The 14,382-nt window shown below is 39.5% G+C and overlaps 1 protein-coding gene across 12 annotated transcripts in view; it reads right to left on the minus strand.

Annotated features, from left to right (window-relative positions):
• The window catches only part of ANKS1B (ankyrin repeat and sterile alpha motif domain containing 1B), an 833,247-nt gene that overhangs the window by 400,653 nt on the left and 418,212 nt on the right, over window positions 1-14,382 (minus strand). For 10 of the 12 annotated variants that reach the window (XM_028531910.2, XM_036019451.1, XM_028531904.2 and 7 more), the window contains 2 exons: window positions 6,683-7,269; window positions 4,229-4,301 (listed from right to left, as the gene is read on the minus strand). In XM_028531910.2, coding sequence (XP_028387711.2) covers window positions 4,229-4,301; window positions 6,683-7,269 — 660 coding nt within the window. The remainder of the gene's footprint in view (window positions 1-4,228; window positions 4,302-6,682; window positions 7,270-14,382) is intronic. The other 2 variants (XM_028531908.2, XM_036019453.1) reach the window with 2 other exon arrangements.

Here is a 14,382-nt window from a genome sequence, read left to right on the forward strand (position 1 = left end):
ACTTTCAATGAACATCATAACTTTTCTAACTCAAAAGTGCTTCCTTATGATACAAGGACAATGGTGAAGACATGAATCTTCAGAAAAGACTCCACATAAAAGCACCTTAGAATGTGAGTAGTTGTTTCTCAACTGCAATCCTCACAGATCAAAAAGATAAGCAAGATTTCCCAAGTATCTTCCTGCGTGGTATGCACTCTAACTGGCAAGATAGCCGTGCATACTTGGACAAGATGCAAGAGAATTTATGTTTATGGATCACCTGCTACATTTCAGGCTGTACTAGTACAACTGTGTAATTTAATCTTGCAGCAGTCTTATGAGGTGACTGTAAAAAAAATCTGAATTTATAGGTGAGGAAGTTGACATCAAAGAGATCACAAAGCGAAGGTGGGATCTCAATCCAAGTCCGTATAATTTCAATACATCTTCTCTGGAAAAATCCTACACATGGGATTTCATGATGATGCAGAATGTACTATCATGTCACATATCCAACATCACCCAATAATAGGATGTTCTCCATAACATGAGGTATTCAATACAATTGAAGCCTACTGCCAATGCTAGTTCCTTTGGCATTTAAATCTGATCTCAAGTGAGAAACTAGAAATTATGTTTGTGAAATTATGTTTTCATACTATGCTGAGTGAAACCTAAGGGACTGACCTGAAAATAAATCCAGTAAATTTTATTTACTTTTATTTCTTTGTTAGTCTTGGACAATTGAGGTTGCTAGATAAAGTTCAAACTAATTAGGTAATTGCTGAGGAAAATTTTTTAAAGATTTTAGTTATTTATTTTTAGGGAGGGAAGGGAGGGAGAAAGAGAGAGAGAGACAAACATCAATGTGAGGTTGCTGGGGGCTGTGGCCTGCAACCCAGGCATGTGCCCTGACTGGGGATCGAACCTGCAACACTTTGGTTTGCAACCCGCACTCAATCCACTGAGCTACGCCAGCCAGGCTAAGGAAATTTTTTTAAAAAAGAAGACAGTGGTTTCTACGAGTGGAATTAGTTATATGATTTATAGAGACTGCTCAAACAAGAGTAAAGATGAGAGTATTCCAAATCCCTTCCTGGTCCAATGAATATTGTGTTTGCAAAATACCTGAAATTGCAAAGTGCGAGTTGAGAGAAGGGCAGACAAAAACACTAAAACAAAATAGGCAAGGGCGTGAAAAATTGAATGGTGATCTTTAAATCCTTCATGTACTTCCATTGCTTCTAATCACTTTCCAAGGTTTTTAGTAACAAACATCATAAAAGCTTACAGAACCACACAGCTCTGTTAAAGACATAGCCCTTGGCTCTGTGGCCTTCCAGCCAAATTCCAGACAGTGGCAAGAGTAGTTTCCTCTTTCTCATTCTAAATTTATTTCCTGTTGATTTCATTGCACATCTCTTCTTCATCGTCAAGCAAAAAGAGAGCATTCAGATTTCAGAAAAATAATTTAGACCATTTAAATCAATACATTCTAGGTCTTTCTCTTTTCTTTGAGAGGGTACCCTGGAGTTTTATGTTCTCTTTTAGTAACTACTCTTCTCTGGTACCACTTAACTTGGGCTTACTACTTACTACCTGTTTTGTAATCAACACACTATAATTCCAGGGAATACAGCAAATTTAACTTGAAGACCATGAGGCCAGCCTGCATCATGAAGTTATTGAGGAAAGGGCTGATGATGTGGATATGTCTTTTTCTTTCTTTTTTTTTTTTTCCCTTATGTCTTGTTGTGCCCACAATGTCAAACACAACATCTCCCTCATGGTAGGGCAAGGGGGAAGCTGGGATATAATGCATATCTATATGCATCAGACTCTACATGCATTGCATTGCATCTCTCTACCACTATTCAATATTAATATCCCCATTTCTGTTGGTGGGGAAACCAAGTAGAGCTAAGATTTGAATTCATGTTGGTCTGACTGTTCATTTCACCATGCTATCTCCCAACCACACGCAGTATCTAATATCTTATGTAATAAATGCCTTATTCATTGGGTTACCACCCCTCCAGTTCTGTGCAGCCTGCAGAAGAAAACGCCTGCAGCCCAGGAAAGTTGTAATTCGTAATTGGCCTAATGGCCAACTGGAATGCCAGTTGTTACGGTCAATTGCATAATTAGTATATGATTACGAGGTGAAAATTAAGGCGCATACAGTACGCAGTCTTAGGGACTGAGTCTCTACTTTGATTTTCATCATCACTGTAGTAAAATAGCAAATAAAGGCAGTGGCTAGGATGGCAGCATGAGAGGTGGAAGGAGGAGAATTAAAGAAAAACAATCTGCGGATTTGCTTACTATTAAAATGCCTGCAAAGGCAGCTTTGCCTAAGTGGCATTTTGAACATTTACCCTTATTTTCATTATAATCATTTTTATAACAATTTTACAATTTTATGGTACCACTCTAGAATGAAGAATTTTAGAACATTAAAGTAATGTTCAAAGTCACCTAAGTTTTCCAACAGAGAAGTACTAGGTCTCTGTTTGAACATTCTCAGGCCCAGGGAACTTACCATTTAAAAGAAAATAAATTCTTTTACATCAACCAAAAATTGGGCATTCCTTTGGCTAACTTGAAATTAGTATGTAAGCACATCTGAAAGAACTATGTGACAATAGACATCCCTAGACTAGTTCTTCGCACACGGGAAAAGTCTTTAATGCCCGTCAGCATGTCTGGGTGAGGGACCTGGTGACACGTGCTACCACTGAACTAGCATCATACTTGAAGTGTCGCTACACATGTGAACACAATTCTGGTACTTTTTCAGAATGTTTCAGCTTTCAACATCTAAAACAATTATGCATTTCATAAAAAATTGTTTAACCTTTTTAAAAAATATATTTTATTTACTTTTAGAGAGAGGGGAAGGGAGGGAGAAAGAGAGGGAGAAACATAAATGTGCAAGAGACACATCGATCAGATACCTGTCACCCACCCCCAACCAGGACTGCAGGCCAGGCACGTGCCCCGACCAGGAATCAAACTGGCAACACCTCCATTCACTGGCCAGCACTCAATCCACTGAGCCACACCGGCCAAGGCTGTTTAACCTTTTTAAAAATTATCATTCAATTAGCATGGGAACCAGTCATATTAGAATAATTTAAGTTCTTACTAGCCCCAACACATGTGAAAGGAACGAGGTGCTCCTACCAGAGTCTCATTTAAACCTGAATATTCCCTCTAGTGACTGAAAGCCAAGATTTCAATGTCAGTTCTTATCCACCGAGGCCTAGAGCCCCACATGAGAACCACTCGCCAACTTACCTGTGCTCAAGAGACACTTGGAGTGCTGTTTAAAACGCCCTTCCTTGTGACTACTTAAAAGGCCACAGAATCCCATAACTGTGTGTCCTATGACATATTCAGGCTTTTCTCACACAAATCTTAATCTTATTATTTCTGCAGAAACATAAACTAGTACTGCTAACTTAACACAAGTTGCTCTGGCAGCGTACAAATCACCTGTTTTAACTCCAAACTCTATAGACCCACTTAATCTACAGTTACCTCTTTACTCAGTGTCGGGATAAAGATGGAGGCAGAAATTTTGACTCTTTCTAGAATAGTAGTTTCTTTAGTATGACTATTATTGCTACTTTTTTAGGTATTTTACATCATCCATCAGTATTAAGCAAAGGTCTTCAGAGAAAGTTTCAAATGGCCTTTTACCTGAGTACTCTTTTACTTTTAATTACAGTGAAAAAAAAAAGAATATTTCATAAGGGTAATACATTAAATAGTGACTGCAGAAGTGACTATTTGTGAGACACCTTCTAGGTAGTCTAGAATACATGAAGATAAGTAACACCTAGCTCTTGCTATACTGGAGCTTACAGCTTAGAAGCTGCTAATCATTTTCCCCAGGATAAATGGGATGTTTCACTGAATGAGGAATGGTAGTATATTAAGTCAGCATTTTCTATAACACTCTGAAGTGCTTTAAAATTAGCTCTACCTAAAGTTGAAACTCCATTAATGTTAACTGGCATTGTAATATAGCACATGTGAAAAAATATTGCAGTTTGTTAAATCAATATACTTATAATTGACATTGTTTAGAGCTCATGGTTGTTTGATATGAGTAGAAGGAAATCATTTACAGGTGCTGTTATTATGATAAAACATAAAATTATCTAAAAATCTCCTATCATTTTCTAGCTAGTTCTTGAGCATATTTATTTATTAAAACATACAAGAGAGGTTTTCTTACTTGTGGTCTCACCATTCATTTCTTTGAGTTCACTGTTAATTCCAACATCTATCGAGCTCATTATTTTGTCAATCTGCAAGAAACAAAAACCATATAAGTGAATTATTATATTCATTTTTAGGGTCACATTTTAAAATGACTTTCAAATGCCAGGAGAATACATAGGGTGGGGCAAAGTAGGTTTACAGTTGTGAGTACACAAAAACACAGCATTTATTCTTCTATTATTATTTATTAATTACTATATTATTTTCCATATGAACAACTATAAACCTACTTTTGTCCCACCCTGTAGTTTTCTTGGTATTATCACCATTGCAATACCACAATTAAGAGGCTGACAGAGAAAGGTTAAAGGAAAGCAGACATCTTTTGAATTGCTTTTAAAAATACAAATTGTTTCCTTTTCTTAAGCTTTCAAAATCAACCTGACTTTTCTTTGTATTTCCTAAAATAAACTTTGGACCGACATGGGTTAGTAAGTAAGGAAGAGTTTTTCTTTAAATTCGGAAGGGGAAGGGTTGAGAATAAGTTCATGCGAACATCTCTATCCTGTAGGGCTGTGTCTCATTTGACTGACAAAGGAGTGGGGTTCAGTTTGCAGGTACAGCCACTGGAACCCAGTTCTTAGCAAATGATTTGACCACTCACAAGAACTGAGGCATGGGAACAACTTAATTCTAAGAGAGAAATTAAATGTTCATTAATCCTATCTCTTTCCAAAAAGAATTTCAAATGTTATTCACAGAGTTAATAAATAGAAGTAACAGTTCCATATGAGTTTTTGAAATGTTTGTTCTATGTCTGTGAAATAAGTCATTGGTATTTTAAGAGAGATTGTGTTGAATCTTTATAAATTGCTTAGGGTGATATGGATATCTTGATGATGTTAAACACCAATTCAAATGAACCTATGCATCCCGATGTTCATAGCAGCACAATTTACAATAGCCAAGTGCTGGAAGCAACCTAAGTTCCCATAAGTAAATGAGTGGGTCAAAAAACTGTGGTACATTTACACAATGGAATTCTATGCAGCAGAAAGAGAGAAGGAGCTCCTACCCTTCGAGACAGCATGGATGGGACTGGAGAGCATTATGCTAAGTGAAATAAGCCAGGTGATGAAAGACAAATACCATATGATCTCACCTATAAGTGGAACCTAATCAACAAACAAACAAGCAAGGAAAATAGAACCAGAGACATGGGAATAAAGAATAAACTGACAGTGACCAGAGGGGAGGGGGAGGGGGATAATGGAGGAAAAAACGGGAAGGGTCATCAAGGAACATGTATAAAGGACCCATGGACAAAGCCAAAGGGGGTAGGACTGAGGGTGGGAGGTGGAGATGGTTCGGGTTGGGAGGAGTGGTGGGGGGAAAATAGAGACAACTGTACCTGAAAAACAACAAAAAAATTTAAAAAGAAGTAATGGATAGACTGGCAGTCTAGTAGTAAGGGATTTACAGGATGAAATGACCATCAAAGGTTTAGCCATTAATGGTTTAATCCCCTACTCATGATCCTAGCACCCCTAGTAAGACAACAGGTTTGAGAAAGGGCAATAAGCATTACATAAATGTTTCATTTTGTTCACCCCGACACAGAAGCAGAGAGAGTGAGTGATTTTCCCCAAACAGCTCAATTTGGAATGTCAATATCAGAACCACTTCCATTTCTAGTTCTCAGAGTGCTATGGTGATCTACTGTGTTTCAAAGCCCAATCCAACTGGCACGGTCTTTTGAGAGACAAAATATGACATGCTAGAATGAAATGTCAAGGGTGAGTGCTATCCATTCTTTGAAGAAATTCAAGAAAAAGCAAGAACTGTTATCATTTTATGATGTAGTCCTCCTTAGGGACAAAGGATGATATTTCATAATCTTACAAGGGCCCTTACATTCTGAGTAATTGTATGAAATTAAAGACTTTATCTTTAGGTAGACCTTAAATTGGTGACACTCGACCCCAACACATTTTTTCTTCAACATTTTTCTGACAGTTGTAAAAGGGAAATATTCAGTAATTTGTAAGATTATAAGGAGAGTCTCTGAAAATATACTTTAAAAAAGGGAGACGAGCTAACGAAGAGGTTAGCAAGTAGCAAAATGATATGGAGCAGCAAAAGCACAAAGACGTTTCCCCATGTGTCAGCTGCACGGGCTAGTAGTACATAATGTGAACATTCTCTTGTACCTCATAGCTAGTTATTATTTCTGCTTGATTTCAATTTCCATGGAAACAATAGATTTCTCCACATGTGTGCAACGGTGTTTGTTTTTACCCTCACTGTGAAATTATCATGTATCACCCCTAGAACCTTTCCCTTCCACTTGGAGCCGTGTGTTAATTTTCTTTTTTCTTTTTGCCTCTGAAAGACTTAAAAAGCTGAAAATCCTCCCCCCAAACCTTCCTTGACTCCAAAGCCTTAAATAAAGAAGAACAAGGCTTACTTCTTCCCATTCAGAAGTGAAGGATGGCGTTCTTTCAGAATTCCCTTTAGAACTCTGTTCAGCTGTTGAAGATTCACTCCAGTTAACTCTTGATGTTTTCTCATTTGAAGGGTAGGCAATGAGATCAGAATCTGATTTAGACACATTTTTTGACAAATGCATGTCAATCAAGGCTTTTGGCAATGACCTTATTCTCCCCAGGGTACAGGCCCTTTCCACAAATCCCCCTGTGTTCACAATCCATTGGTCCCCACTCCGGGATCCACTCCTACTTGTCCTTGTACCAACAATGGTATGGTTTTCGACTTGGTTGGTTTTTTTGTGAAAAATTGTCCTACTGACCACTTTGGGTTTAATTTTCTTTACCAAAGGTTCTGAGTTATTTTCTATTGGAGACTGCTTGAAAGGCAAAGGACTGTTTGCCAAACTGACTTCATCTTGTCTTTCACGTTCATCTCTTTTCCCATAGAGATGAAATGGATTTTCAGGAGACTCACAGGCTGGAGAGGATCCATGGAGAAGGCCTGCGAATTGCCCAGGATCATATTCTTTGGGGGGGTCACTGTCCTCCCGTTGAGAGAGGTCATCTGCAACAGAAAAGAAGGATGTCAGGACACTTGTTTATAAAGGACTCCGAAGCCCAGGTAGAATAGCAGTGCCCTTTTGCACTTGTGCTATATTTAGATATTTGATTTATTGCTACACAATGACATCCTCACTTTATGAAACGCCCATGACTCTACAGTGCTGCATATAAAACAAATGTGTGTGTGTGTGTGTGTGTGTGTGTGTGTACCAAATCTTCCTGATATAGCTTAGGGTGCATTTCAAAGGTATGAATCGGGTATTGAGTAATTGCATACCCTTCTCCCTTGTCCCCAGGGTGTGTGTGTTTTATATTAAATAACAAAATTGGGTCTTCTTAACATGAGACACCCACATCCAAGCCGTCGCAATAAGTGAGTCACCACTGTTCAGTAGGGCATAAGGCAGGGAAATCAAGGTCATGCACAAGACATCCCTCTGCCCTCCTCCCAGCAATTATGCCCATGAATGAAATCTTGAAAAGAAGTATTATTAGGAGTAATTTAAGGTTAATAATCCCAATAATATTACTTTAAATATAAAATTAAGAATAATTCTACACAGATTATATAGTTAAGACAAAAAGGATTTGCTGAGGCTTAACACAGGCAAACAATGTAATCCAGAATCACTAAAAAGCAAGACACTTTTATAAGAAACTGATGTTGAGCTTTTAACACAAAGCTCCTTTTTCTTTCCTTTCTGAAACAGTATTAGTTATTTTGAATTTCTTTAGGTCTTTGAAAATGTAATGCATAAAGGAAACCAAAGAAGAATGCTCATTTTTTATTGCTTTACATTTTTTCTAAGATAAATCATAAGTGTTCTCTGAAATTTAAAACATGACATGCTTTATAATGACCTAATTTGTATTTTGAGGCTACTGTGTACAAACCTGGCCAAAGAATTTGGCAAAAGAAGTCAGTTAACTTTTTTGACTGGTCATATTAATTCATATAGCTAAATATTTGCTACACAGTTATCCAATAAGCCCATAACCCAATTTTGTAAATAAAATACTGCAGAGCCAATGTGGTAGACAACAACCACAGATCCAAAGTTGACTTGCTGACTCATACTTTAAAGAAGTTAGTTATTATTACAAACCCCAAATACCAAAGTTTTTATAAATTAACAGATAACATTTAATAGGTATATGCTCTTTAGGAGGTACTTAATTAGGGATTATATTTACATCCTATCACCTGACCTCATAATAATCCTGTGAGATGATTAATAATTATCACGATTTTCTGATAGAAGAAAACATGGCCAGAATATTGAACTCACGTGTTTACACAAATCAGCAACCACAATAGATATTTGCCCAGAGGATGCTACAGACAAACTGTTTCTTTAATGAATTTGGTTCCAGGTCCTTGGACTATTCTGCCCCTTGGAGTTAACAGAAGCATATCCCTAGACTTTACCCTTGTTCCTGTTTGGCTTTTCCAAATGGGAGGCATCCCTCTGCCCAGACCTACTGGGCCTAAATGGCCCCAGACTGTACCAGTGTCCTGAGTGGAAGAAAGAAGAGTGATGGGAAGAGGAGTCCAAGAGACACGAGTTTAACAGAGAAACAGTCTGCACCCATCCAGTACTATTCTAATCACTTTATCTTCCCACAAAAACTCTGTCTCTGTCTAGTGTAACAACACTACGTCTTTGACAGAACTGCATTTTTGTCTTCTCCTTGCAACAGGGACCCTCTCAATAGTAGAATAGTGGGTGGGGAGTGAGGCAAGGCATCTTTGTCCTCTTGGAAGGATAGTGTTTATGGCGTATTATGTACATTTTTTAAAAGTCAAAATTAACACAGAAAACTTAAATTGCTGCAGTTTCCCCAGCCAGTAAGTTAAGCTGACATTCAAATTAAGGTCCATCATATTCCGATACTGAATTGTCCTGAAAAATATTTCACTATTAAGGTAAAAGAATAATCTATAGTTCAAGGTTAAGCAAGTAGGCTCTTTGTGAGGAGGGACATACTTCTCTTGTTTATGACTGTTCCTGGACTTTGGGATGATTGGACTGCAAGATTATTTTCTGCTTCATGGAAGTAAGCTTCTGCTACGAGCAAATAAACCTGGCATCTGTTCCAATTTATTTTCTCTTTCTTCTTCCTTGGCTACTTGGCTCCCCACAGTGCTTTACGACATAAGCAGGTTGGCATGGAAAGACAGTAATGGATAAATAATTGTACATGGAAGGAGGCATTCTGAAAAGGAAGCTTAGAATTTTATTTTGAAAGTTGCTGAGAAGGCTAAAGAGTTTGAGTTTCAAAGGAAAACTGAAGAGAATCAGCTTAATGTGAGAAAAAGTTTCTATGAATCTCAGTCAAAAGATTCCTGATCATGTTCATGATGATGAGAGTTTTAGGAGCAGCGCACCACAGTTTCCAGCAATGGGCAGGTTACAAGCCCCTCTGCAGTTTGACAGAAATGACTAGAATCACCACCACAAAATGCTTTGTATCCTCTAAGTCCTCTCATCACAAGCAGTCACTTTCCTGAGTCTAGAGAATTTAGGGAGCTTATGAGGTTAGTCTTTTAAATACCAGTTATTTTATTTTAAAGATTTTATTTATTTATTTTTAGGGAGAGGGGAAAGAAGGAAGAAAGAGAGGGAGAGAAACATCAATGTGCAGGAGATACGTTGATCTGTTGCCTCTCATGCACCCCCTACTGGGGACCTGGCTCACAACTCAGGCATGTGCCCTGACTGGGAATCGAACTGGAGACCTTTGGTTTGTAAGCTGGCACTCAATCCACTCAGCCACACCAGCCAGGGCTGAATAACAGTTTTTAGTATCATGAAAGTTGGTAACATTTTTGCTAAGAGTTATGAAAAGGCAACTATTTGTTTATTCCAGTGGCCAAACTCTAAAGATTACTCAAGTCAAAGACAAAGCGAAGTTGACACGAGCCCTCCTGAAATGCAGGGTTGGTGCATTGACTGAGGAAATGGCCCCGGACTGCAGCAGCTGCTGCAGCCATTCCTCCTGATGGGGCAGACACTCAAGAGTTGGAAAATTTTAGTTTAAGGTAATAGTTAATAAGCCTGGTAGTTGATGCATGTTGAAACTACTGTTTCAAGAACTGCAGTAAGACCCGCCCTGACTCCAGGAGACCACAAGCGATTGACCTCGGGGCTCCAGAAGAGAGCACGAGCAATCAAGGTGGTATCTGAGCCATTGTGTTCCAGGGAGAGACAGTCCGCCGCCCAGGACACAGGGCACAGATAAAGAAAATGACCAGTCAGCAGATGAAAGGATGTTAGGGAAATTGCTGGACTGTGGCTTTTATCTGATTAACCTCTTTCCTGAATTCCAAATCCTTACGTATACTTTCTTCTCTTGAATTCCAAATCCCTGACCTACACTTTTTCCCCCTTCTAAAAAAGACTGGCTTGAAAGGAAATGTAAGACGGTCTGTGCTGGTACAAACCCGACGACGTCTTCTCAGATCTCCAGCCATCTGAACAAAGTGCCCATGAAGATTCAGTCCCTGTCTCTGCTTGTCAGGTCTGGTAGGTGACAGGCAGCATGAGTGCTGGCTTTTCAGGTTTCACTCCCACATGACCCTGGTGTGGCCTTGCGCGTTGCTTTGGTCCATGAGACAATAGCAGAGGTGATGTGAACAGAGCATTGGAAAGCGCTTGTGCACTGGGGCTTGTCCTCTTGCTGCTCTTAGAACCTCACTGCCCTGGGAGCAAGCCCAGGCTGGCCTGCTGGGTGGTGAAATGAATGGTACACTACCCAGCTGGTTGAAATTGTAGGCTTTATTATTTTTCAAGTATAAAGAGGCTAGCAGATTAGGAGTTGCCACTAGGAGAACAGATTGTTGTGCTCATAGATTCCAAGAGGAGGGAGCATGCTGTGCAATGACGGGAAAGGCCTCAGGGTGGGGGAGGAAGGACAGGTTAGGCGGGGCACGCAGGGAAACACCATTAGGCAGGAGGCAGCAGGAGTGAAGGAGACGATGGGCAAGAGGCTTCACTGTGGCTCCTGTGGGAAGGAATGGTTGAAGCACCATAGGCAGATTTAGGGTTGGGTATTGTGGATCATTTCAGTGGGCGCTAGGGCACAGGGGCTATTCCTAGTGGTCTGGTGTGAGGTGTTGGGGTTGATTAGGGCAGGTGGATGGTGGCTCTGAGTGACAGCCTGAGAGAGGATGTTGCTGGGCTAGGCTCTGGATTGGCAGGTTTGCATATGAAGGCGTGCACACGGGTGACTTTTCTGTCTCTAAGAATTAGCAACCCCTGGGATGGGCCACTGCTCCAGAGTTAACAAGGTCCCAAGATGTCAAAGCATCCAACAAACAAACAAACAACAAATTAAAAGTAAAAAGGTATGGTTACTACACCAGCAATTCCTGTGCCCCCCACCCCCGGCCCCGCACCTCTGTTCACAGCCAGCAAACTTCCAGATGGTTCCAGATAGTTTTGCCATAAACATTCCTGCCACAAGCGTGTTTGCTACAAACATTTTTGCAGCGCAACTAATTGGACGTGAGGCAATTTTGCCATAAAAGATAAAATAACTGGTTGACGGTTTGTTTCCATGTGGCAGACCTCCTGTACTTTGTCAGTTTTGTTTCCTTCTCCACTGATGAGTGCTCTCAGCACTCCCATTTGGATACTGCACGAGTACAAATCTCAGCCCTCGAAATGGTCTATGCCGGGTAGACACGGCAGTCTTAAAATAGTGGAGGTTAACAACTACGTGTAAAACCAGATTGCAAAGCTCTGTGTAAAGCCAGATAACACACCATCCTAGAAAATGATAACACAGGAATTTTTGCAAATCCTCTGGTGAGCACAGACATCCGCCTCACCTGTCAAAAAGTTACCAAGCTATGGCAAATATAAAAGAGGCGGGTACTGATTCACAGCAGTCTTCCAGAGTATTAATTATTAATTCTGTAGTTGGAAAAGGACACCGCTTTTAATAAAGGAAGAAATTTAGTGAAAAAGAAAAAAGTGCAATGCTGAAAGAGGAGACAAATCTATAAGCAAAAAAAGGAAATAAGAAAAAAGTATAATACAATGAACAAAAAACTTCAAAGGCAGTGTAGTTTCAGTTTTCTCAGTACAGTCTTTTAAATTTTGTTATTAATTTTTCAGGTTTCATTATGTCCTCTTTAATATTTCTCTTTTATTTTTGGTATTTTTATCTTTGACCACAGATTGCCTTACGACCACTCAGTTACACGGGAAACATGCTTGCCACAAAGATGTTTACTGCCAAACTATTGGACATGCTTCCAAATATGCAAGTGAGGCCCTCCAGAACCATCCAACCCAACCCCAGGCTGGCCAGCCTACTGACCACAGTGCATGAGCAGACCCAGCCCCGAGGAGCGGAGGCTGGCCTGACCCGGAAGAAAACACCCACCAGAACCATGAGCTAAACAAACGGCTGCTATTTTAAACCATTACGTTTTGGGGTAGTTTCATACATAGCAATGCACAACTGATTCAGCCTGTGTTCCGAGTTTTAAAGAAGAAATAATACATTTTTCAAAATAAATACCAGAATCGTTTATGTTTTCACATCTAGAAACGGTAATTGTAATAGTAAACACCTATAAGTGTTGTGAAGACTGAGCAAAATAATAGAAGAAAGCAGAATGATGCCTGTGGGACAGAATACCTGAAATATAGGTTTCTATTGTTATAACAATAGTTTTTAACCTGGAGGGTTTTATCTTCACAAAGAAATGCGGTAGTAATTAATTGTATTAGGCACTTAATACACATTGGTATTTTGACATGGTAAACATATGGGGTTTACTCCTTATTTTCTGCTTGCATATTTTTAAGGTATACTTTGGGGAAAAATTTTGCATTTTCTTACTATTTCTTTAGATTAAACTGAGGAAAGGTGTATAGATTGAACTGTTTTTATAACTTGTCTCACTTAATTTCATACTTCCCTTTTGATAAGTGGTTATTTCATGCCAAAGTACAGAGCTAAAGGTGTGAATTCCAATCTGATAGTTATTCAAAGTATCATTAGCATTTCAAAGAAATGTCAGAGTAAGTATCCAGTAGTAAGCAGTTCCATCTCTTTTTATCCATCTTTGCCCTTGATCTTTATCACCCATATAAATACCTAAATAATAAAACCAAAAATTTCATGTTCAGATGAAAACAAACTCAGGAAAACAGTGATGTCTTCTTCCATTATAGACCATAGCTTTTGTGTATTGGGTCATTACACTCCTCTTCAGAAAGATTGTTTTTTAAAGTCCCCATTTTCAGGCATTCTAGTGCTGATGTTGATGTTGTAGAAATTCTAAATTCACTTCACAAATATGTATAAAATGCCTGCTACGTACCGGGCCCTGTCCTGTATCAAAGTTTCTGCAGTGCCAAACCAATGTCCTTATCTCAGGGTGACTACAGTCCGGTGAAGGACACAACTGCAGGCAAATCAAAATTGTATAATTTCTGATGATGGTAAGTTCTAGAAAGAGAGCAAAGCCACGTAATGAGATATGACTTGTTTGTTATTGCCAGTGGAGGACAGAAAGTATGGAAGTCCTCTGAGGCTGTTCTGAAGGCCAGTGTAACTACAACAATGGTGAAAGGGTGGTAAATGAGCCAGGGTTCTTTGAGAGAGCGAGAGAGACTGAGAGTCAGAGAGAGAGAGAGACAGAGAGAGAGACAGAGAGACAGAAAGAAGTGTAGTTGCAGTCTGGATCCAAAGGCCCGAGAACCAGGAAATTGACGGTGTAGGTAGGTAGTTCTAGTCTGAAGGCTGGCAGGCTGCTGTTCATGTAGTTATCTCAGGCTAATGTTTTGAGCTAATGTTTTGGGCTGAGTCCAGGCAGGAAAAAAGCTATGTACTAGTTCAAAGACTGTCAGACAGTAAGAATTCTCTCTTGCTTTTTGGTGGGGGCCAGCCATTTGGTTGTATTCAGGCCTTCAACTGGTTGGATGAGGCCCACCCACACTAGGGAGGGAAATTGGATTTACTCAGAAATTGGATAAACTGGTATCCTACCAGTTTATGTGTTAATCTCACCTAAAAACACTACATAGAAATACCTAGAATAATGCTTGCCCAAATATCTTAGCACCCCATGGCCCAGTGAAGGTGACATATAAGA

The sequence above is a fragment of the Phyllostomus discolor genome, chromosome 2 (assembly GCF_004126475.2).
Source record: "Phyllostomus discolor isolate MPI-MPIP mPhyDis1 chromosome 2, mPhyDis1.pri.v3, whole genome shotgun sequence".
In the NCBI taxonomy this organism is placed as follows: domain Eukaryota; kingdom Metazoa; phylum Chordata; class Mammalia; order Chiroptera; family Phyllostomidae; genus Phyllostomus; species Phyllostomus discolor.